Raw genomic sequence first — 25,452 nt, 5'->3', positions numbered from 1 at the left:
CAGTTAAATAGCTCGTTGTGTAAAGTTTTTCCCCCCCTTCGTTCAGTCGCGTCCCAATTCTCATGGACTATCTGGACAAGTCCGTGCAGTTTTCTTGGCAAGGTTTTTCAGGAGTTGTTTACTATTACCTAAGGGAGACTAGAACTCAGAGTCCCCTGGTTTCTAGCCTGATGCCTCAGCCATGACGCCAAACCTGTTCTCTAAATAAAGTGTAAAAAAGCATAGGAGGTCTTTCTCTCAGCCGACTTAATAGCACAACATTAGAGCTTATTTTGAATGGCTGCCCAATCCGTGCAAATGCGACTAGCAAGGACTTGCACAGATAGGGAGGCTCATCTGGTTCTTCTACTTAGGTTCCCCTTTTTCTAAGACTTCCACCAAGAGAACCTCTTCATCCCCAGCAGGGGTGGGACTCATGGAAACCCGAACAGGATGATCGGGACTCCTGGAGGTCTTCGTCTCTGTTCCGCAGTTGTTGGGCTTGGGGGAACCAGCTGGTGAATCATGGCTAGCTGCTGACTTGGGGACAACTGGTGTGGAAGTGGCAGCCTGAAAGAGAAGTCAATCAGATTGGGAATCATATAAGGGGCCTTGATAGGGAAACGGTGCTTGCCTTAAAACTGGGAGAAGCAACATCTTAATCCAGTGGTTCCCAAACTTGGCAACTTTAAGACTTGTGGACTTCAACTCCCAGAATTCTGCTGGCTGGAGAATTCTGGGAGTTGAAGTCCACAAGTCTTAAAGTTGCCAAGTTTGGGAACCACTGTCTTAGTCCAATCTTCTAGATATACAGTAGATCACCCACTTGGTCCCCTGCTCAGCTGACTTTTGAGTTTGGGTTACTTTAATTAAAATGAGATTGACACGGGAACAGGAATGCTCCAGAGCAAAATGTCCATTGAGCAGCAGAAGTATTCCTAGAAGATAAAGTTGACACTCAGCCAGCCCCACAAAAGATTTGCTCCCCAAAACAATTGAGAGGAACAAATGTGGTGGAATCTACCTTAATGGCTGCTGGGGGTAAAGTGAAGAATCATCAGCATCAATGGTTCATTGGAACTGGCCATGCTCAGCCATTTTGTGAAAAGCACCTGACGTGCACTCCCAATATATGTACCCACCAGCTCCAAATGATGGGAATTTCCTTCTCATCTCACGAAACTCCCCATTCAAGGTTCAGCTAGGATTTCCTCCAGAGTGCCGTGAGCCATTATACCCATCTTGGTGTCCCCCAGGGGTTTACTGTACAAGCTGCAATTTTCATGTAATGCTTGAGCCACGGTTTATAAATGTTTGGCTTGCTGAGCCACAACCATGATTTAAAAGTTGTAGCAATTAGATCCTTTAATGCAGGGGTCTCCAACCTTGGGAACTTTAAGACTTGTGGACTTCAACCCCCAGAGTTCCTCAGCCAGCTTTGCTGGCTGAGGAACTCTGGGGGTTGAAGTCCACAAGTCTTTGGAGACCCCTGCCTTAGTGGACCAAGCCAAAGGTGAAGAAGGCTACATGGCTCCAGCCCAGCCCACCCCGGCCTTCCCAGGCAGATTCCCATAATGCTCTCCTCTCGCCAGGCCGCTCGGAGGAGTTCAAGCACACCTGGATTGCCTTCAGCTCCTTCAGTTTCCAGCGGAGGTGAGCCAGTCTGCCTTTGCCCCCCATTCTGCCTGCAGCCACCAGGGCGGCTTGGAAGAGTTTGGGGGTCCCAACCCTGGGAGGGATGATGAGGACCTTCTCTTCTTTGGGCCTGGTGTTGTTCCTCAGCATTCGCCTAGAAGAGAGCAAAAGCACAGAATTGGAAATCGGCCAGATCTGTAAGAATAAGCTGCATGTGTGAATGCAACAGAATGACTGAATATCATGGCCCTTCTCCAATCTTCCTTCAGAGGCTCTTCTTCTAAAAGTCACGTTTCTGCTTCTTTAAAAGAGTTTTCTTTTAAAGTGGCAAATGGGAGGCTCGGTGTGAGTCCTCAGAATCACTTTAGATAGTGAGATGTGTGGCACATTTAATTAATTCTTTAATTAATGAAAAGCGTTGTGCAGTGTCTGCAGTGAGAAAAAATAGGAAGATTGCAAACAGAAGAAACATCTTGTTTCCCACTTAAAATTCTCGGAGCAGAGAGCCGTACAGTCAAACCTCCTATGAAAGCTGGGATTGTCCACAGAATTGTGCCAATCGAGAGCAGCCTTGTCATTTCCATAGAACTGGGGAAATCATCCAAGGTATCAAAACATGGATAATTGAAGAAAGTAATTTAAGCACTATCTGAAGTGAATCGTAGCCTCTCACAGTGCTGTCACTGTTAAATATGACTCATTCACTACCATTCATATATTGAATACCTTCCCTGTTATAGTCTGTTAGTCCTTTCTCTGACCAGTAGAGAACCCCCTCCCCAAATTTGTCTTGTTTCATGGCAGGCAGGGGGAACAGAATAAAACCCGAAGGGCTGGATGCCTGGTATCTGAACTGTGTTAGGCAGAGCCATGTATTCTTGGGCAAGGAAGTTACAGGGGGGCGGGGGGATAAGGGGTCCTCATGGCAAACTCAGCCCAACCTCTGGAGGAGAGGGGAAGAGAGGAGGGGAAGGCTGGAGGGGAGGGAAAGGTTGAGGAGGGGAGAGGAGACCAGACCACACAAAGCCAGACCAGATCAGGCCAGGCAAGAGAGGGCATATTTCACCACCAACTGATCCTCACCATCACACATCAGCTAGCAAGAGCCTCTCGGAATTGGGCTGCCATAGAAGGGAGAGAAAACTGATTAATCAATTAAAGTAACCCTTTGATCGTCCTGCATCTCACCTAGCTTTCTTCCGCAGCAGCTTTTGGGACTCTGGATAGTGCACCAGAATTTCATTCAAATCCTTCTTATCCAGAATGAAAAGGTTAGTAAATCCATGTGCCACAACATTAGCGGTACGGCGATTTCCACCTCCCACAGCTAGTAAACTAATAGAAAAAGCAAAAATACAAACTCAGCAGCCGATTTCTCATCTCCTATTCCACAGAAAGGAACTTCATTCTACTTGCCTCCCCCATATCTTCCAAGACTATCATTCAGTAACAACTAAACAAATGTAAGATCCAGTAATCCCATAGTACAAAACCATTGTGCCAGGCCATAATGCCCATGGCAGCCTCAAGGTAACCTGAGCAGGAGGTGGGAAAAGACCATCTTAGATTTGTGCGGAGAAATGGGACTCAGAAGCTTAACCCAGATCTTAAGAGTCTTTGCTGCCGGAGGTCTTCTCAGCCAGGGCTAACCCTTTGCCTCTTGGAAGTCACCCAGGTAGCAAGCTAATAAAGGCTATTTCACCTATTTCATTTCCCTCCGTTTCTCCCTATTTATTTTAGTTACCAAGACTGGTTACCTCCCGGCAAGTTTGTTTGAGAGTTGCAGCTTCATTCAAGTATTTATTTTATTAGGTTTATCCACCTGCCTTTCTCTACTTGTATAAATGCAGCTTGTAAGTTTAAAAAGCAAATATTAAAATGAACTATTAAAGGCTAAGCGAAAGGACGTGTCTTTGTATTTTTTTGATACTGGAGATATGGGGTTAAGTGCACTTTCCTGGGGAGAGCACCTCTTGCACCCCAGGAGGTGAGCCTGTCTACAGAAGGGCTCCTCTGGGAATGGATAGACGCTTCCTCCCACAGCTGATCAAGCTGCTACAATCTCTCATTTTGCCTGGAAAGCCCTGGGGAGCATCATCATCACGGGTTCCTGGTTATTGCCCCTGTCAAGGGTTGCTCGAGATGAGACCCCTAAAGAACAGTCTGGGGACTTAGATGCTGGGATTGGAAGGGGAGAGTCGGAGGATGGCTGCCCTCTTGCCCACGCTGGACCTGCCACCTCACAGGCTTGTTGCTGTGAAATGCCGTTGGGGAAGAAGCTCCACTGGGCCTCAGAGAAAAGGCGGAAGAGAAATGCAGCAGAGGAGAGAAAAAGAACGACCTTATTTCTCCAAACACAGAGCCGGCTTTCAGGGTCACAAGAATAGTTTTCCCATCCGGTCCCCCAAGTACTTGGACTTGTCCAACCTGAATGATGTACATCTCCCGGCCGATCTCTCCCTAAGGAAAGATGAAGGGAAAAAAGAGAAGAATAATTGGGACAACTTTTTCTTTTGAAAATTTTGCACAAATTATTATTATTGTTCATCACAGTCAGCCAGATGTTCAGACTGGATTTGGCATTTTTAACCCCCTAGCAAGTCCTTCCCGAAGACCTGGGATAGACAGATGTGGACGTTTGATGGTGTTACGGATACCGTCGCAGGATGTAAGCCCTTCCGTGTAAAGCTGCCTTTTGCAATTGATGGAAAGTTTGTCAATCCTAATGTTGTTCAAGTGGTGCTCCAGTTGTTTTGGGATTGCGCCCAAGGCACCTATGACTATTGGTGCTACCTTTGCTTTCCTTTGCCACCATCTCGTGATTCAAGGTGACTTTGAGCAGAGTTGCCTTGAAATTACAATTTGTGCATCCAAGAAAGTTGCGCCTGCAAAATGGAACTGCAGTATTTCTGTGGGTTGGGGTAGAGGTTTTAATAAGGGAGGTGTTATCGGAGCAACTTAAGGCTTTAAAAGGCTTAAAGAGACAGGGCAGTCTTAAAGGGAAAGGGCTGAGCTCCCATCCTTCCCAATGGAGGCCCTGGAGAGGTTACCCTATCTATGCCCAGAGGAAAATTTCTGGGTTGAATATTGCCTGACACCAAGACTCCCACTTAGACAGGAAAGGCACTAATTTGCCATCTCTTCATTCTTGTGAATTTAGGGTCAGCAACTAAATATCAAATAATGACCAGCCTATCAGGAAAATGAATAAATGCCCCATATGTGTATATTTGCAGATAATCCTTTATCTGATGTATTTTGTCCTATTTTTATTTGTGACTTCTGATTTTCAGAGGAAAAGGAAGAAATGAATGAGCTCTGCTACTTCTCTTTTGCCATTATTTTAGTTACTGGCTCGAATGCTGCTTTCCTTGACATCTAATAACTAGGAATTGTCTAATGGCTGTGATGATGGCCAACTAGTTTTGGCTACTACAACCCAGCATCTAGTTCCACTGACATTCCCACATTTAAAAGCAAACACCTCGGAGAACCCTCTTTGTGTCACCTTCAGTGGCATTATCCCAAAAAAGCCAAACGTGGGGAGCCTGGGATGAAGGGCATCCTCCCTGTGCCTGGAACCTCCCTTACCAGCCTGACTGAGTTGTGCTGCAGGATCGCTCGCTGGTTACCTTTTTGCACACGTAGTCGTTAGGTAAGTACACCACGGATCGCAGCCTCTTCAGCATGTCAAAAATCATTTGCCGATCACAGCCCTGCCCCAAAGGAAGGAAAGAAGGCTTGGACTCTGCTCTTCTGGCCAGCTGAGAAGGAGGAGCCTCGAGTCAGCTGGCAGTACCTGGAAGAGCGGCACTTTGCTCACAATGCTGTAGTTCACGTCGATGGCGATGTCCAGCTTCATCTTTTCGGGCAGCTGCAGGAGCAGCTCGGATTCGTCTGCAAGTGAGGGAGGAGAGAACCGCTTGTCTTCTGGCCTTGGGGTCCAATGGAAGAGCAGGAGCCCTGAGCCTAAAGCCTTCATGTGCCAATAACAAAGACGAGGGCCAGGCTGTTTGTCTCAGTGGCACAATTTAGAAAATGGACTAGAATTTTGCATTGTTGGAGCTTCTGCGCCATTATCGAGGGTGGCATCCCATTACAGGAATCCTGCTACTGATTTCAAAAATCACTACAACGAAAACACCCCCCTCCCCCCTAGCTGGAAAAGATGATCGACCACTTTTCTAAGCCAGGCAGCTTCCTCAGGATCCTGTGTCACCTGAGGATAAGAAGACATCTTCAAACAGTGGATCTAACCATACAGAGGAAGAACTGTCTCCAGAACAGGAAAGGGAATGTGTTTTTTAAAAACCAGGGCAGGGGAGTGACTAAAACATACGACGAACGGTTACAGGAACCGGGCAGGGCTAGTCTAGGGAAGAGAAGGACCAGGGGAGATATGAGAGCAGTCTTCCAATATTTGAGGGGCTGCCACAGAGAGGAGGGGGTCAAGCTATTCTCCAAAGCACCCAAAGGCCAGACAAGGAAAAATGAACAGGGAGAGATTCAACCTGGAAATAAGAAGGAATTTTACAACAGTGAGAAAAATCAACCGATGGAACAGAAGTTGCCTTCAGAAGTTGTCGGAGCTTCATCACTGGAGGCTTTCAAGAAGAGACTGGACTGCCATCTGTCAGAAATTGTGCAGGGTCCCCCTGCTTGGGGGTTGGACTAAATGACCTACAAGGGCCCTTCCAACTCTGCTAATCTGGTTCTCAGGACAAGAACCACTCCTGCAGGTCTGCTGGACCCCAGGCAGGGGTTTCCTGCCTTAGTTGACAATCAGAGCAGACTGGGGAGGAAGGAGAAGACTGCTTTCCCCTCCAGTTCCTGCTCTCGGGGTTTGCTTAAATGCACAGATTTGAGGTTATAGCAGTTAGACTTATATACCGCTTCATAGGGCTTTCAGCCCTCTCTAAGCGGTTTACAGAGTCAGCATATTGCCCCCAACAACAATCCGGGTCCTCATTTCACCCACCTCGGAAGGATGGAAGGCTGAGTCAACCTTGAGCCGGTGAGATTTGAACCACTGAACTGCAGATAACAGTCAGCTGAAGTGGCCTGCAGTACTGCACCCTAACCACTGCGCCACCTCGGCTCTATAAGGTTCAAATGCATTTCATGCTACATCTAATCTGCCGCACAGAGTGTTTGCCAGGAAGGATCAAAAAGGCAAGATGGCAGCAACATTACGATGCAAAGAAAAAATGGGCAGGACTTAGGGTTGCCATGACAGCCACCATCTTGACTTTATATCTCCACTTGTAACCACCAATAATCATAATTACGCAACAGAGAAAGACCAAAGAAATCATTTTGACTCTGAAAGTAAGGTACTTACCCAGCATGCCTTGGGAATGCCAAGTATATTCATACCAAGTTTTGATTCTGTTCTGAACTGAACGGGGAATTCTGTACAAAGCCATATATTTTATGGTATTATCCATGCAGCTCCGATAGTACGATTGTCCTGCTGTGGCAGCACCAACAACATCCCTCATCTGTATAGGATTGAAAGAAAAGTGTAAATGGAAGGACATTGTTCCATGTTGCCAACAGTCATGACTCGTCTGATGGAATCACATCCCAAAGGCCTCCGGGGCTGAGATGGAACCATTAGACACACACCTGAAAAGCTAAACCTGACAGGCTGAGAATCTGGCTTGTTTTTCTTAGGCTGGGGCACAATATCTGAAGGGCCACTCTTCATTTAATGATAGTTCAAAGTTATAATGGTCTCAAAAAAAGTGATTTATGACCAACACTTAAGACTGTTTCATTCCCCCCCACAGCAGGTGATCGCAATTGAGGTGCCTGGCAATCACCCTACATTTATGACTGAGGGTCCTGCAGATATGTGATTGCAATTTGCAACCATTTTTGCCAATTTCTGCCCCCCCCCAAAAAAAAAACAATGGAAAACCTGGATTTGCTCAGTAATTATGCTGATTTGCTTAATATCTGCCATACAAATTGTAAAAAAATCAGGTCCAACTCAACTTACGCCACCTATGGCTTACAATGAAAATTGGCACTTCCATAGAAACAGTGGTGTGCAGCAAATGAGAAAAGAAGGCAGCAATTTTTGCAACCCAGAGAAGGTGTGAAGTGAGAGCTCACCTGGCCGATCATCACTGAGAAAGCAAAGACACCTGTGAAGTAATTGAGAAGCTGAAAAACGATCTCAAAGAGGTTGTGGGGCTCCGGCAGCCCCCCGATGGTGATGAGCGTCTTGACAGCCCAGTAATAACAGCGGATGTAACTGCCAAAGACGAAGCACAAGAGATACGCAAAGGTTGCGCACGTCTTCCTCCTTGCCCCTTCTCCAGAGACGGCTGCCCGGCTGCCCAAGATGCCTACCTGTTTCCTCTGCCATCATAGACCCAGGCAGTGGAGCCGATCCCCTGGAAGGAGGAGGCCCAGTAGTACAAGCAGGAGTTCAGGTGCAGGCTGAAGAGCAAGTAGGCCGTAATCCTTACGACTCTGCCAAAATAATAGCCCTGCTAAGGAGGGGCTGCTAAAGTCCTTGCAGGACCTGAGATTGCCCGTGCTCTGCTCCTCTGCTGCTGCTTCCCCATCCCCCCTCTCCCCTCCCCCTGCCCAAGAGGGCACTGGTTGCCCCAGAGGGAATGCAAGAAGCAGGAACCTCAGAAGGTGCCCTTGGGAATCAGGTATGGCTGGAGGGGAGCATCTGCAGAGCCAGGTGCAGCCCGGCTCTTCTCAGCCAGCCAGGAGAGTGAGGTTGCCCGCAAAGGGCAGGCAAAGGGCCAAGATGCCCCACCACCACCACCACAACTATGCACTCAAAACTGTGCCTGGCTGCTATGTAAATTGTGCAACACACACAAACACACACACACACCACAGGCACTGCTTCGATTGCATGTCACAGCTTCCATTTTGACTTTCTGCACTTTGCTCTGCAGACAAATGGGGGGGGGGGTGTTTTGAGTCTGGAAGTTGCTCCTGAGAGTTCAGTGCCTTTTCCCTCTTGCTGGGCTTAGGGGGTCCACCTCCCCTCCCCCTGGTCAGAATGGCAGATCATGACCCTTTCCTTCCAGAGTTACTGTGCGTGCAGTCGCATGATGTTATTGGGAGGGAGGGTGGTAATGCTCAGAAAGGGATGCAAGAAAACCAGTGACCTCCTTCTCTTGTTTCCCTTTGCACAGTCCTTCCAGTCAGTGCATCCCACCCCACAGCAAGGCCTCCAAGGCAGAGGCCAGGTAGGCTCAGGTACGTGTATAAATATTCAGGCTTTAAAACTGCTCTGGAGTTTATGCTCAGACAGGTCACAGACTGTGCAATCATTTATGCTTCAGCCTATCCCTCTCCCAGCAGCTCCTCCAGCCTCCACGTCAGCCGAGCGTCCCAAGCTATTTCTAGAGGTGGCCCTGCGCAAACTGCCTCATTTATTCTGTCTGAGAAGTCCTGCTTTGAGTTCAGTTCACCTCAGTACGCCATGATATTAGTAAGAATGCTGGCCTTTACAGTAGAAACCTCTGCTCTTGGGCTGCCATGTGGCTTGCAACATTGGAAATAAAGCGGACATACAGTTTGAATCCACCATTGTGTGGATTTCGTCGTTGTTGCCATTTCCTTTGGAAAGAGAAGGGCCAGCAGAAGCTGCTGAACTGCACCCTGCCCAGAAGGACAGAACCTCACCTGTAAACATAGGCCTTGCTCAAAATAGCTTCCAGGCGGTTGTTAAACTCAAAGAAGGCCAGGTACTGTGAAAAAGAAATAAAGGTCCCGGTGAGCTCCAGAGGAGATTCTGTCCACAGTTCACCAAGGAAATACCTTCCCCAAGGAAGCAATGGGCGAAGCCTTCAGGGGCTGCATGGCGAGGGACCGATCCCTTGGGAACTGCTGCTCTGGGTTGATCTCCAGGGTTAAGCCCGCTCCTCCTTTTCCAGCCCTTCCCTAAAGATGCGAAATCAGGATGGAGGAGGACTCACCTTTAGGCAGCGAGGCAAGCGCAGGAGAGGATGCACGCCAACCTTGAAGTAGAAGAAATCCAGGGGGAGAAGGCAGAGGGCATCCATCTGAAAGAGAAAGGAGGCCGGAAGCACGGGGCTCTCTGGAATCATCCCACGGACAGAGGCATTTGACCCGGGGGATTCATTTGCAAAGGTTAAACAAAATTGCAAACAAAAATGTATATAGCTGAGGAAATATGCATAATAACATAAATGTTTTTGAGCAAAGTTTTTTAAAAATGATCAAGTGCAGTTTTACAAACAAATCAGAAACTGATTTTGAAAAAGATACACTCAGTATCATTCAAAAGGTATCAGGGACCTGATATTCCCAAATTATATATGTATAGTATAAACACTTTTACTGCATATACTGTAATGAGAATTCCATTGGTAAACTTTCTATGCCGTTGTTACAAGAGCCACCCAAGCAGATGATATCACTGCTATGACAAAGAATTCAGCGTCTGGAATATTATTTAAAGATCATATGACAGAGAACGCTGTTTCACTCTGGTGGTCATTTTAATTAGGAGTAAATTAAACAAAACACTACACACCTTAAAACGATGGGACTTCAGGTAATTCTTCCTCATGGCTCTCTTATCAGTCTAGAAGAAGAAAGAAAATGCAAAAGAGTTCCACCCGAAACTCGGAAGGGAAACTGAGGCACAGCCAGCAGAATCTCTGTGTCTTGGCATGGAATTTATCTGCCTGGCAGTATCAAAGTCTGCTGCTCTCCTGAAGCGTCTTAAGTCTGCAGATTGTTTACACTTGGGGAGGTTACCTCCCCTTTACAGATGGATAGATACCTTATTTTACAAACCTAAAATAAATATCCTGGCTGCATCTTGGGAAAGGCTTAGCGGTCATTGAGATTTTTACAGCCCGGATCTGTTTATTTATGGATGAAGGGCATAAGGGTTCGGGTATCAAGCTCTCAAATCGAGAGTCAGAAGTCAGAAGCCATGGCTTGGCGTGCCGTCTGTCACTTACAATAATATCTCCTTGATGGACAAACTGCAGGCGGACCTGAAAGACGGCGATGTCCAGGAAGTAGATGAAATCACAGAGGTAGTCAATAGCCATCCAGTAATAGACGTTCTCAGGTGATTGATATGGGAAAGCCCAGCGGACCGGAATCAGCCAGCAGTTCCAGTTCCACGCCAGGACCACAAGTAAGAGCCACAACACGTACATCAGATCTAGAAGAGGAGGGAAGCCAGGAGATACTCAGGACCCTCGTGCAGCGTCCATCAAATTCCCCTTTCAAACTCCGCAGTGGGAGAGCCACCCTTGCACTCTGCTTGCCCAAGGAGCAAGAGGGAAGAACAACTTTCGGATCAGAGATCAGGCAACAGTTGTCACACAGTGCGCTACACAGCCTGTGAAGCAAGTGGGCTAAGAGGTGGAACTAGTCCCCTCAAAGTCAGTTCAGCGTGAATGGGCTGGCAGCTTCAGAAAATGATACAGATGGAGATGAGCATCTTGGCCTCCCCATCAAATATGGAACCCAAGATAGAATCACGAGATTGGAAGGAACCTCAGAGGTCTTCTACTCCAAGCCTCTGCTCAAGGCAGGAGACTTTATACCATCCCAATCTAACAGTTGTCTCGTCTCTTCTTGAAAACCTCCAGTGATGGAATACCCACAACTGTGGGAGGCAAGCCATTCCACTGGTTAATTGTTCTCACTGTCAGAAAAATTCTCCTTACTTCTAGGTTGGATCTCTTTAACAAGCTTCCATTCAATATTTCTTGTCCTGCCCTCTGATGCTTTAGAGAATAAGTCAACCCCCTCCTATCTGTGACTGCCCCTTAAGTATGGAAGACAGTTACCATACCTCCCCACCAATCCCTCTCTTTGATAGGCTAGATATACCTAGTTCCCCCAACCGTTATTATATGATTTGACCTCCAGATCCCTTATCAACTGTGTTGGTCTCCTCTGCACACTTTCTAGCGTTTCAGGATCATTTTTCTATCACTGGGACCAGATACAATTTTTATGCAGTACACAGTATCCCTAGTTATACTGCACTCACTAGTACAAAACGGTACAATTACTTCTCGCTGTCTTGACGTTATCCCTCTGTTGCACTGCAAAAGAACTGCCTTGGGTTTTTTGGCAGCTGCAACACATTTCTGGCTCATACTTCAAAGGTGATCTACTGGGACTCCTAGATCCCTCTCATAGTTACTACTTTTGAGTGCAGGACTGACTTTTCTCACTAATGAATTGCATTTTTTGGGATAGGGTCCAGTGTTGAAGTCTGTCAAGATCCTTCTGAATCTTGACTCTATTATTTAAAATGTTAGCTATTCCCAGCTTACACTTGATATCACTTGCAAATTTGATGAGTTCTCCTTCCACCCCCTCATCTAGATAATTTATGAAGACGTTGAAGAGGACTGGGCCCAAGACAAAATCTTGGAGTACCCTTGCATGCTTTCTTCCATGTAGATGCAGTTCCATTAAGAACTATACAAGTGCATTTTTATTTATTTGTTCACTTTCTATGGCCACCCATCTCAGTCAATAATTTTGGGTGGCTTACAATTCAATTAGTTAGCCAACTGTGAATCCATCTGGTGGTGATACTCTCTATCCCAAATTTGTCTATCTTTAGTCTATTTTGTCAAACACCATACTGAGATGTGGAGCTCTCAAGAGAAGCCCTCAACAATCTCTACCATTTGCTTCCAACTTCCTTCAGGGAAGTGTGTTTGGAGCTTAAGGATGGTTAATGGAGTTTACGGATGGTTGTCCACAGTCAGTTTGCAGTTTAATTTATTTAACCTACATTGTAAGAATACCATTGTGGTGGGTTATGAGTATCTCCAATTTTGGGACTATATTTGCAATAAATAAAAATATCACTTGTGAAAGACCCGAAGTTCCTTGCTGTATTTTAAAGGTCCATACAAATTATTTGGCATTTCATAGGATAAGAATTAGCTTGAGTAGACCATCAAGATTCCTGGGGATTTCCAACAGGTCTGCATTCCTCACAGGCACGAAAGGCCCTGAATTTCCCAATTAAACTGATGTATTGCTCATGCCTATACACAGGAATCTCCTCAGCTAGTGATTTGGTACTAGAAACGGGTTGATGGGATACAAGGAGAGTTGGTCTTAGTCTATTTGTGGCTATGTAGAGATTCTAGACTGATTCCTCTTTTGACTCTGCCCCACGTTCTGCACTCTTTCTCCCACCATTCCCTTCACAAAGTCCCTCCTGCTCATTCTCCCCTTCTCTCTCGGAGTGCAGTTGCCTTTTCAGTCCAAAGCCCTCCCTGCTACTTACTGGAGGAAGGGTCAATACTGCTGGGGAACTGGACTTTCCTCATGTGGCAGAGGAAGGGGTGATACTTAAACCTGCAGCAAAGTATTTCGTGGAAACGCCCCTCTCCATCTTCCTCGGCTTTTTTGTCTTTCTCCTCTGAGATTTTCTCTTTGGAAGGAGCTGAGAGAATAAATCAAATTAGTGAAATTGAAACAAAATGTTTTGCCCATTATTTGGAGCCAAATCAATGGTGAATTTCCATTTTTTTTACTACTGGTTCACTTGTACGTGCGTGTGCTCATGTGCGTGCACGAAGCCTCCCGCCACCACCACTACCGGTTCACCTGATCCGGGCCAAACCGGGAACAACCCACCTCTGAGCCAAATGGAGAGAAAGTTCAGAAACACCCCCTCTAGTAAGAATGGACAATCCATATTGCACAGCTTGCACCTGGCCCTAAATTCTAATTGGCAGCCCCCCCTCCCCCCAATCAACCAGGATTTCTTTTTTCCGGTTAGGGCTGAAATATCTTGTGCCTAAGAGTCCAGGGGGGGTGGAACCTCAAGAATGCTGGAGCTCTTCTGAAACCCGTTTGCTTCATTAGTAAAATAATCTTATCTCTCCTTAAAAACAACAACAACAGAAGGAAGGTTCCGAGGCAGAAGGTCTGGGAGGGCAGGAGACACTGGGCTCACGCACCCCATATCCCAGCATAAAATAAGGGCCTAGTATGCCAACATGCCAACATGCTGCATTCCCCCTGTGAGCTGAACGTCCCCCCTGCAAACCTCAGGTGGGAGGCCAAGGCTCTCTCGCGGGGCCCTTGGGACACCAGAGTCCCCGCCCTTGCCTCCCGGACTCACTCACAGGCTGCAGGGGTCTCATCCTCGGAGGAGGCATCGGGGTCCGTCAGCTTCTCTTTGACTTTCTCAGTTCGGTCCTTGAAGAGCCGCACCAGCTCCTGCAGCCGATCGTTGATGATGGCGCTACTCTGGCTGGCAGCTGAGCTGCCCCGTCTGGGTGAGCTGTGGAGCAACCGAGAGGGAGAATCGGGTCCTGCCTTCGCAGGGACTCTGAAGGCCCTTCAGCTCCCCAGTCTCTGCTCTCGAGATTTATTCAGTGGCTCAGAGAGCAGCTGGTCCTTTTTTGACCCACAACTGGCTGGACAGGTTAAAAAGGCTGGCTAGAAAAGTAACCAAAATAAGGTTTTTAGTTGCTTGCATTGTGAGATCTTTCCCGGTTGGCTGGTAGAAGAAATGGGGCAAGGGGGTGAGTTCTCTGGTAAGGCTGTGCCCTCTCACCTGGGGGGCTGGGCAGAGGGGGAGAAGCAATTTTACAGATGACCTTGCCTTTGGATCGGCTTCTGAGTCTGCTCTGCAAGGCTGGGAGATTCTACCCAGTTAAAGCTATATCTGATCGCTCTCTCTCTCCCTCCCCCCCCTCTCTGTTTTACCTGGTGCACTGCCTTCTTTTGAGGCACAACCATTCATTCATCAGCTGCCCCCTCAAAGCTGCCCCATAGATGCCTTTGACTGAGGACCAGTGAGAGAAGGCGCCACTTACCAAGGCAAGAGGTGAGAAAAATAAAAATGGGCCAGACTACACCCAGTCTTCCCACCCTCTGGTCATCCCTGGATGGACCCCCAAATATTGACCTCTGACACCTGTCAGTTTTACTCAGGTTGAGCTTTCTGCAACACTTTATGTAAGGAAGGAAAGGCTGAGTAGTAGTTATGCCTTGTGCAGATTGCCTCCACCTGAGAGACGGGGCCAGTTAGGGGCCCCACGAAAACGCAGATTTACCCTGGCTAGTCCATGCAATTGTCTGCAAGCTGGGCTCTCCCTCATGGGAACTATCTAGGCCACTGATCTAGGCCAATATATTGTTGGCCATTTTGCACCCAGGAGGGATTCCATGCAATGTACCAAGAGGTTGACTCTCTACAGCAGCCTTTAGTTTTCTGTGTCCATCATGGCATAGCAACATCCCTGTCTATGATGGAGGGTTTGAGGCCTTCAAGGAGATATTTTTCTGAAATTTCTGCATATTTTTCCCATAGGCATGTAGAGTACAAAAGTATGGTTTGTGCCCTACCAGAGTTCTTGTTTCCAAAACATTATTTTTCTCCATAATTAAATAGACTTCAGTTTTTCTGTATCCTCTGTCAGGCCACTACTGGGCAACTGCAGCATCCCTAGCTATGCCATCCTTAGAAGGGCAGTGTGGGATGCTGTCCTGGCAAACCGTCTCACCCAACTACCAGCCCAATCCTGGGTGGGTAAATGATGGGCCATTCACGCGGTCACAGATCCTGGGAGAAGTCCGCGATGTGCTTCAGGAGGATACTTTGGGATGATGATACCTGCTGGGTTCTTCCTGTGGACTGGACTGGTCTGGCCAGGCATTGACTGGGGACAGTCTCAGCTCCTCCACATTTACTTCTTGGGAAGAGGATTTCCTCCTAAGGTGGGGAAAGAATTTGGAAAAACAAAGCACAGCACAGTAATTGCTATACAGTTTCTGAGTACTCAAAGGAATAAGATTAAGATACTGCCCAATAAATGATCCTTTGATAGACCAACTGGAAAAAGAGACTCTTCATTACTCTTTCAGACTGCTCTTCCTATCCATTCATTGCATTAACCAACTAGCATTGACATTTGATGAAATAATGAAAAAATAGATCAACAAGGCAACACATGCAGAAAGAAGAAAGGAAACTTTGAAGGATGTACCATAGCTGACTTTAGAGACTAGTTGCAGGACCCAAAATCTGAGTCGGTCGCCCGGACCAGAGGTTGATTCTTGCAAGCATTCAGACTCACGCTGGAGCCCATCCTCAGGGAGCTTCTCTCTCTCTCTAGGAGAAGATGATGGCTGGCTAGTATAGTAAGTCTTTGATTGTTGTTTCTTTGTGCTGCTGGGTCTTCGGCTGCTAAGTCCTTGGTCAGTTAGGGATAAATCAGCTCGTTGATAGTCCACAGGAGGGCTGATTTACCACCAGCTTACCAAGGATTTAGGAACCGAGGGCGCACAGCAGTGGTGGGATTCAAAATGTTTTACTACCAGTTCTGTAGGTGTGGCATGGCTTGGTGGGTGTGGCTTGGTAGGAGTGGCAGGGGAAGGTTACTGCAAAGTCCCCGTTTCCTCCCGATGAGCTGGGACTCGAGAGGCAGAGAATAGATGGGGGCGGGGACAGTCAGAGGCGGTATTTGCCGGTTCTCCAAACTACTCAAAATTTCCGCTACTGGTTCTCCAGAACTGGTCAGAACCTGCTGAATGCCACCTCTGGCGCACAGTACAAGGAAACCACAATCAACAATTTGATAAGTGTCCATCAATATCCCAATCAACTAAAAGGCACACACAACCAGGCACCACCTAAATGCCACAAATAGAACAGCCCAGTGCACACATCCTGGATATCAAGAGGTTCCCTGTGGATGGGCTCCAGCAGGCATCCAAAAGCTCTGGCCCTGCTGACCAACTCAGATTATCCAGGGACACGTATATTTGCCTTCAGTCACTAGAGACTAGTGGACAAATCCAGGGCTGTGAATAGGAAGGGGAACTAAGAGTAATTTTGCAAAAGGCATCAAAGTACAATTATTATCTTTGCCAGGACAGACAGAATGGTTGTGTGGCAGCTCCATGGCTAAGAAGCACAAGGCAAAAGGACTGCTTATACCAAGGGAAAGGCAGGAAAAAGAAGCAGGGTAATGAAACTGGTCTGGGTACAAGGAGAATCACTCTGTGATGACTGAGGACAAGCAACTTGTTCTATGAGACAGAGGAGATTTCTATCTGTAAAGGCTGAGCCTGCCTGCCAAGGTCAGAAGGCTTGGAGGCCTGTAGGTTAGGGAGAGAGGAAGTGAAATGAAACATGTTCAGAAAAGAGGTATTAGCTGGCCATGACCATAAGTTGGAAGAAGCAAAGAGTCTAAACCTCTAGATGTGTCTCTGGTGCCTTTGCAATGCAGTGGGCAATCAGGTTGAGTATAAGACTGCATTCTGGTGTGTAGTCATGTCTGAAACTTTTCTACTAGTCTCATCTACAACAGAATTAAGGGTTAATTATTTGGAGACTCCTGTTTGCTAAGTCCCAATTGGAAGCCTGACGTTATCTAGCTTTACTACGGCAAGGATCCAGGTAGTTTTGCCTAGTTCTAAAGAAATGGTCCTAGAATTTGATGAATTAGTTCCAGAAACTCCTGACAGGAGGACATATATAATCTAGTAACGATCTGGTGGGATGGTAGAGGTAGGTAGTTACAGAAGTGTAATTCAGGCCGAGGTCCAGGTTCTCACAGAATACCAAACTCTGTGTAGACACAGGCTTCATACCTCTTGGGAGCCTTTGGCGTAGGTGGCACAGCGAGGGTGTGCAAGCTCTTTGGGGCAGATGGTCGAGCTTGGGAGGCCGGTATTGGCAGCCTGGAAGAGCCAGAATCCACCTTTGGAAACTTCACCGTGGGGTATTTGCCTGTTGGTTGTCCTTGGGCAGGAAAGAAAAGTGAGTTACTGACAATATGGGTTCTTGACCTCAAGCAAATTCCAAAATGCTCAGAAACATGGCTGTAGGTCACAATAAAAAATCTATGGCAGCTTCCTCTGCTTTGCTCAGTTATGCCCTTGTTTCTAGATTGTTTTGTGAAGAAAATTCAAGTCATCTTTTGAAGGCCTCAGAATTTTTATAAAATGTCTGTATAACTCAACATCTAAGGTGGCCAGAAAATGGAAAGAGTTGTGTTAAGAAGTGTAGTGAAATCAGAAGCTGCTATTATTTTCATAAGCAAGATATCCCATACGCCATTAGAAGATGCTTCTCTAGAATCTTTTGCCATATATTTACGATTCAGTATTGGTTAACTTATTATTGTTGTTGCTTTTGTCATCCTAGTATCACAAATTCTTATTGAAGTTCTTTCTTAGTTGTCTTGGCCACAATTTTTAGAACTTTTGACCACACTTTGCAAACCCCATGGTGGCCTGAAAATGTTTTATTTCCAGAGAATGCTAAAGTGACTATTAAATGCAAATTCTTAATATAAATAATATTAATGCAATATCAGGGCGTTTCAATTCAATTGTACAAAATGTGAAGGGTGTGTTTGTGTTTTATTTTTATAGTTATGTACACTGAAGGTGTCATTTAATTTCATTGTACAAGGTGCTATAAAGTAAACTAAAAAGTAAATAACATCTGAATCTTCACATAGATTTAATCTAGGGTTGGAGTGCCTTTCTGAAATTGATGCAATGTTTCCGTTGGTTTATTTTATTTATTCTTGACATTATTGTAAACAGCTTTCTCACCAGCCTTTCCTTAACTTCTGTCTCAAAGCTGCAAACCTTCTGGCTGACAAGGCCCATTGCCCATTCTCAATTTTCAGGAGACCCGAGGGATGGATTCATTCCTGTCCTGCTTTTAATGAATGCCTGCCCCCCCAAATCATGCACATTTCTTCTACATTTTGGAGGCAACGTACGGTGCTCCCTCTGGAAATAACGCCCTATTTGGAACTGAACCCTAAAGATGCAGACACCCCAAAGTGCAGGAAGGTCAGCCAGGAAAGCCGCAAGCACTAAAACCTTGGCAGGTGCTACGTTACCCCCAACGGCCAAGCAGGAAGCTTCTTCCTTCCGAAAACCGGGGTTGCTCAGGCCAGCCTTCGCTTTCCTAGGGACGAGGACAGGGATGTGGGAGGGAGGAGCAGAGCTGTGGTAGCTGGGGACATTGGGCAACTCTTCCATGACGGCTGAGCAGGAAAGGGAGGCATGCAGATGACGGCGCGGCTTCTTGGGCACCAGGCGAACCAGCTCGACAGCGCGGGTTGGCCTGGACATGGCGGCACTAGGGAGCCAGGTGCTTCAGGACGAGGTTGTGGGGCTGGGAACTGCAAGAAGAAACACACAACCGCCCAGTGAGGAGGGGTGGCACTCCACCCTCAGTGGGGCCCTTCCCTGGCCAAGAGGGGAAGGCGGCCTCCCCTGGGAGCCAAAGAAGGCCCAGCCGGTGGGAACTCAAGAGAATGGTGCCTGGAGCCCCACACCTATTTCTGTTCTGAGGCACCGAGGAGCCCAAATTCAGCACCAAGGCAGCCTTTTTCAGAACAGTCTCCGCCGTTAATACTAGCACATGACTCTTTACATGCATCCTTAACTTCCCTCCCAACCACCACCAAACCCTCAGGGCAAAATAAAACAAGAAGAAAGGCAGAGGCTGAACTTTGGCCAGTGGAATTTCTGAGGGTGTCACTGGTTTATGACACCCCCTGCAGTCCTCCAAGACCAAATCGTGGGGTTGGGGGATATGAGTGGGTTGAAAACATCGCTATGGAAGAGCCTTCATTTTGGTAAGCAAATCTGAAGTATCTGGAGATAACCATTCATTTTTATAGTTGTTTAACCCTGGTTTCTAGGCCTCTCCATAAGCTGTGATCAAGAAAGTCAAGATGGCAGCTGCATTGGGGTGATCAGTCTCCCCCCTTGCTTATTATGTGCCAATTGCATTGGCAGAGGGAATGGCTTTTTTGACCAAGCCCTGCAGGCTTCTGTGCACCAAATGCTGCCCTTGCCCTCCCTGGGAGAGAACCCAGTGGCCCACCTGCAGCAATTGTGGGTCTGCAGGGCTGCCCTGCACAGAGAGCGGGCAGACCGTCCTGGGTGAGAGGCACAGAACCTGCAAGTGCCACCCCCTCCTTTCTCTGAAAACAAACAAACAAACAAACATTATTCTAGAGAACATCAACATGGAAAAGCATCCCATCTCCCCAACATAGCAGGGGTGCTGATTGCTTAACATATGCTATAAAGATTTTGGAATAAACTTTTATTCCATTGAATTATTTACATAATCGATGAATTACTATGCTGTCAATTCGCCCATCAATCAACCAAATATGTGCATCCACTACTGGATCTCTACACAGCTTTATTAAACAATAGTAGAATTCTTAACAACATATTTAATTGGCTAAATTCTCACATTACACTAAACAAGTATGTGGTTTGTCTAGCTCAGTGGTAGTCAACCTGGTCCCTACCGCCCACTAGTGGGCATTCCAGCTTTCATGGTGGGCGATAGGGGTTTGCTGTAACTCTGCTTTATAAATTTTATAAAGTTACTTCCCTACTTTATAAATCACCATTACTGAGAAACCGGTGGGCGGTTAGAAAATTTTACTACTAACAGAGATACAAAAGTGGGCGGTAGGTATAAAAAAGTTGACTACCCCTGGTCTAGCTTAATCTTTTGCAAACTTATCTCTCTTGACTAAAACCATGGCTTGTGACTTACTTCTATACTAATCCTCCCAGGTCTCAGTGCTAGAAAGGTTTCATCAACCTTTCCCAAAGAGTCTGAAGCCAAAGGCTCTGAAGGCCACGTACAAAATGTTCTTCAACAAGGATTGGGAATGTTAATAGCAGCAGTAGTATTCATACAATATTTCCTATCATTTCAGTTATAGGAAAGCTCATTTCAGTTAAGAGTTAAGAAGTACTTCCTAACAATCAGAGCAGCTTCATTATTGTGAAACTAATTACTGAGAGGGTAAATAAATGAATAAACATAGAAATACATAGACACCAACCTGAATTAAGGGCTTTGCAATGTCTCTCCTTGCCTCAACTTTTGCTGAAGTCAGTTGTCCCAACGTGCCACCATTTGAAGCTTCCCTGGGACAAAAAAACAAGTCATCAGGATGAGATGGAAAGTTGTAATGGAATCTTACAATCCAAGGTCCTCTGGCTGCAGCATTCACACAGCTTGTGTTAGCCAAGACCTTCAAATGGAGGGCACCGCAACCCAGAACTACCTGAAGATCATTGCCAGGGCTTACTCCTGGCCCTGCCATTCAGGTGAGCTGCCCACTCTGCACAGCGTAAAGATGTGGTATAAATCAAACAGATGAATAAACTGCAGGGGGAAAACATTTTACAGTTGCACTTGGGAAGTTTGAGTGTGCCCCAAATGCTTCCCAACCTCTTGGGTTACATCCTGATGTAACAAAGAAGCAAACTTCACCGTGGGGTATTTGCCTGTTGGTTGTCCTTGGGCAGGAAAGAAAAGTGAGTTACTGACAATATGGGTTCTTGACCTCAAGCAAATTCCAAAATGCTCAAAAACATGGCTGTAGGTCACAATAAAAAATCTATGGCAGCTTCCTCTGCTTTGCTCAGTTATCCCCTTGTTTCTAGATTGTTTTGTGAAGAAAATTCAAGTCATCTTTTGAAGGCCTCAGAATTTTTATAAAATGTCTACATAACTCACCATCTAAGGTGACTCGGTGCCAATCCCGGGTAGCTCCTTGGTTTACGGAGGAGCTCCGGGAAATGAAATGCCAGAGAAGATGCCTAGAGAGTGGTTGGAGGGCCAGCCGGTCCGAATCTGACCGAACACTAGTAAGAACTCATATTAAGACCTACTTAGTGGCGATAAAAGCTGCAAAACTGGAACATTTTTCTGCTCTTATCACATCCGCAGATAACTGCCCAGCCACCCTGGGGGAACCCTGGGGGAACGGGGTGACCCGTTCCTTACTTAATCAAGGAACTGGGGAAGACCACTTAGTCCAATATCTGCAGGACAAAATTGCTCAGATTCAGACAGGCTTGGACTCTGAATGGGTAGATTTGGGCGAGTCGATGGGGATTAACCTTGTGGAAACTATCTGGGATGAGTTTGATCCTGTGACTCCCGAGGGCGTGGACAGGATTATGGGGAGACTTAGTGCTGCCACTTGTGTGCTGGACCCGTGTCCCTCCTGGTTAGTTTCAGCTTCCCGGGAAGTGACACAAGGCTGGCTCCAGGTGATTACCAACGCTTAATTGAGAGAGGGGTTCTTTCCCACTGCCTTGAAAGAGACAGTGGTGAGGCCCTTCCTTAAGAAGCCTTCCCTGGACCCAGCTTCTTTAGCCAACTATTGTCTGGTCTCCAACCTCTGTTTTGTAGCGAAGGTTGTTGAGAGTGCGGTAGCACGTTAACTTCCCCAGTACCTGGATGAAGCTGCCTACCTGGATCTGTTTCAGTTAGGTTTCAGGAGGGCCCGGGGCAGGGGTTGTTCCTCTGTCCTGGTCTTATTAGATCTCTCGGCGGCTTTCGATACCATCAATCATGGTATCCTATTGCGACGACTCAGAGGGTTGGGAGTGGGGGGCACGGTTTTGCAGTGGTGCTCCTTCTACCTCTCAGATCGATCGCAGTTCGTGTTGACTGGAGGGCAGAGATCGACCCCGAGGTTCCTCACTTGTGGGGTGCCCCAGGGATCAGTTCTCTCATTCCTCCTGTTCAACATATATATGAAACCGCTGGGCGAGATCATCCATGGTTTCGGGGTACAGTATCATCAATACGCTGATGATACCCAACTTTTCATCTCTACCCCAAACCACCCCAACGATGCCCTTGACATGATGTTCCGGTGCCTGGAGGTTGTGCGGATCTGGGTGGGGATGAACAGGCTCAAGCTCAATTCCTCCAAGACTGAGTGGCTGTGGTTCCCATCATCCCGATTTGTGCATCATGTACAATCTTTGATGATTGGGGGATAGATTTTAGCCCCCCCCCCAGAGAGGGCCCACAATCTGGGAGTCCTTCTGGATACGCGGCTTAGTTTAGAAGAACATCTTACGGCCGTGACCAGGGGGGCCTTTTACCAGGTATGCCTGGTACGCCAGTTGCACCCCTTCCTGGATCGGGATGCCCTGTGCAGAGTCACTAATGCCCTCGTCCTTTCTTGCCTGGACTACTGTAATGCTCTCTATATGGGGCTGCCCTTGAAGAGCACCCGGAGGCTCCAGCTGGTCCGTGCGGGTTGTCATGGGGGTATCTATGTGCTCCCATGTTACACCCCTTTTAGGCGGCCTGCACTGTTTGCCGGTTGTTTTCTGAGTGCAATTCAAAGTGTTAATTATGATCTTTAAAGCGCTCCATGGCTTAGGCCCAGGGTACTTGCGAGATCACCTACTGCCACCGATAGCCTCCCACTGTCCAGTACGATCCCACAGAGTTGGCCTCCTCAGGGTGCCATCGGCCAGGCAGTGTCGGCTGATGACCCCCGGGGGAGAGCCTTCTCTCTGGGAGCGCCTTCCCTCTGGAATGAGCTGCCCCCGGAGTTTCGCATAATCTCCGACCTCCAATCCTTCTGGTTGCCCCTAAAAAAGTCCAACCAAATGGACCAAGAGGAGGAGGAGGGTTCCGAGGTCTCCTCTCTCCTCTGGCTCCCTGCAGGTGCCTTGTCTATCAGTGAAACCTGACGGATATGGACGGAGATTCCTTCTGGAGATCTCTGGGCAAAGACATTCAACAAAGCCTCAGACAACCGGAGCTCTGTATGTTGGGCCTTTTCACAAGACATGGAGATTGGGCTTCCCCATCCCAAAGTAGGCAGAATTCACTCATTGGAAGCCCCAGTGTACAGAGCGAAATGTGTGTTGTTCATAAGAAATAAAACAATGGCCTCATCCTCCTCCACTGAAGGCCACCCTTCACTACCTTTCCATAATCTGGATTTAAGCAAGTAATTTTGACTCAGGAGCCTGGCATCAAATGAGCCCAATTGAATTTCTAACGGGAAGCAGCATCACAAATAAAACCAAGCCCACAACAAGGAAGCAGCAGCTGAAGATGCACCTACTCACCACTTTGGATCACATTCCTTCAAGGGCAGAGCACTTCATCTCGCCCTTCCATCCACCCTCCGGATTCGTTCCGTCCTTCCAAAAGGCTCCCCTGTCTGATGGTTCTACAACAGCTTCAGACCCAGAATTTGGTCCCTGTTTTAGATGCTGTTGGTTTAACTGCCTGTCCTTTTCCTCCTCAGGTGATGTGTGTGTGTGTGTGTGTGTTGCTGTGTGGGACCTGCCCCCATCCACCCGGCCTGCAGCCGAGCAGAGCTTGGGGACCGAAGACTGGCTGTCTCCAGGAGCAGAGCCGTTGCTAGGAAGGAAAACGGGTCACCAGGAGGCTCGGATGGTTACTAAGCACCGTGGATCACTGCAAGCCCAGAGGCTCTTTCCAAGCGCTGCCTTTGATGTGGTGCTTTGCGACCTCAAAAGCAAATGCAGGCACAATGCAAGGGAAAGGCCTCTGGCAATTCGGCTTTTCAGCTACCATGCAACCTTCTGCTCTTTTTTGGGAAGTCAAAAGGTTTAGAAAGTATTTAATTTCTGTTACTGCAACAAATGCCTGAAACTGTTCTTTTAGAAACACGAGTTTGTATTTGAGCTCCTGGGGGGGGATTAGCATTGCTTGAAGCCAAGGATTCCTATTTCACCTCTGTTTGAGGAAGGATGATGTGGCCTCCAGAAGAAGGGCTGGTCTTCTTACCTCTAACTCTGAATGCAAAGGAGACTTTGGCTCACAGGTACTCAGGCAAGATCAACATGGAGATGGGAATAAAAGCAAACTGAAAGGAAATGCAGGATCTGCTACTCTGCCATGGGTAAAACCTTCAGCCTGGCAAGGGCTTATTCCCATCACAGGTTCTTTATTTCAGTTCTACCCCCTTTGTCTACAGGAGCTGAAGGGCACACATAACGCCCCCGTCCCTCTTTGACCCCAAGGCAGCTCTCTGGGGAAGGTGCTTGGGCTGAGAGGGCCAAAGGAAGAGCCAGATCCTGGACTGGAACCACCTAGGTCCTCCCTGGGCTGAGCGGGAGGCCCACCCCAAAGTCACCCTGGGAGCTTCTAGCACTGAGGAGGATTAGGACTCGGCTTCCCCTGCTCCTAGCCCAGCACCTTCACCCCAGAACCACCCTGGCTGTGGGTCCAGACAGACTCCCTCAAAGTCCCCAGGAAATGTCCAAGGATGCAGGGGGGATAGAAGCCACGTCTCCCTGGTCTGACTGCAACACTTTGATGATTCCTTCTCTGGCTCTCGGATTGAGCGAGGGTCAGCCTTTCAAAGTGGGCCAGATGGGGAAACCAAAGTCAGGCAGGCTAAGGATACTTTCATGACAGAGCTTGCCAGGCTGAATGTGGGAGAAGTGGGGACCGTCCAGCCTGCAGTGCTTTCTCGATTCTATTTCTGCCACAGATTCCTTTGATCTGACCATTGTCATGGCAGCGATTCTTTCCCCTGCACCACAAGGCTCTTCCCTCTGCCCAAAGTCCCCAGGGAGGACTAGAACCCAGCTCTCCCTGCTCCTAGCCCAACACCTTCAGCACTAACCACGTGGGTTTTCCCAAGGAACCATCCATCTCTGCCTAAGGCTGTTTGGGTCCTTCCTTGAAGAGGCAATGGAAGAAGCAAGAAGAGTCCGCAGGAAAAATGCTCTGGAGAATCTGGGATCCCATTCAGCCTTTGCTAGGCAGGCGCTGTCCAGGCCTCAGCCTCCCCCCCTCCCCTCCACCAGGCAAGGCCTTGGTTTCTGTGGCCACAGCTCTCCCATCATCCCCCATTTGTCCTGAAGTCCTTGGTGTCTACCTCCTTCTTTCCTGCTGGCCTCCATAGTGCTTCCTCCCTGGGCTGGGGGGAGAGCCCAGAGGATACTCGGGTAGGTAGGACCAACATCTCACTTCCACATGGATCTCGCCATCATCTTCTGCATCCCTCTCCATGGAAAAGG

The 25,452-nt window shown here is 47.6% G+C and overlaps 1 protein-coding gene across 2 annotated transcripts; it reads right to left on the bottom strand.

The window, feature by feature from the left end:
- Positions 1-35: 35 nt before the first annotated feature.
- Positions 36-25,452, bottom strand: CNGB1 (cyclic nucleotide gated channel subunit beta 1). Of its 2 annotated transcripts, XM_087728535.1 has the most exons (20): positions 25,311-25,452; positions 20,475-20,559; positions 19,487-19,586; positions 17,224-17,374; positions 15,242-15,340; positions 13,746-13,903; positions 12,899-13,057; positions 10,587-10,795; positions 10,151-10,201; positions 9,570-9,656; positions 9,277-9,341; positions 7,975-8,097; positions 7,735-7,876; positions 6,956-7,115; positions 5,414-5,511; positions 5,247-5,330; positions 3,956-4,074; positions 2,803-2,949; positions 1,597-1,768; positions 36-549 (listed from the first exon to the last, which is right to left on the bottom strand). In XM_087728535.1, the coding sequence occupies exons 1-20, from the start codon at positions 25,442-25,444 to the stop codon at positions 346-348; spliced, it is 2,547 nt and encodes an 848-aa protein (XP_087584661.1). In that variant the 5' UTR covers positions 25,445-25,452; the 3' UTR covers positions 36-345. The 2 variants fall into 2 exon arrangements, with proteins under 2 accessions (XP_087584661.1, XP_087584662.1); XM_087728536.1 differs by lacking the exons at positions 19,487-19,586; positions 20,475-20,559; positions 25,311-25,452 and adding an exon at positions 18,492-18,779.

Source organism: Thamnophis sirtalis, unplaced genomic scaffold, assembly GCF_051295495.1.
Source record: "Thamnophis sirtalis isolate CommonGarterSnake01/CBP01778 unplaced genomic scaffold, rThaSir2_p1.2 scaffold_14, whole genome shotgun sequence".
Lineage (NCBI taxonomy): Eukaryota > Metazoa > Chordata > Lepidosauria > Squamata > Natricidae > Thamnophis > Thamnophis sirtalis.
This window is presented reverse-complemented; position numbering and strand designations above follow the sequence as displayed.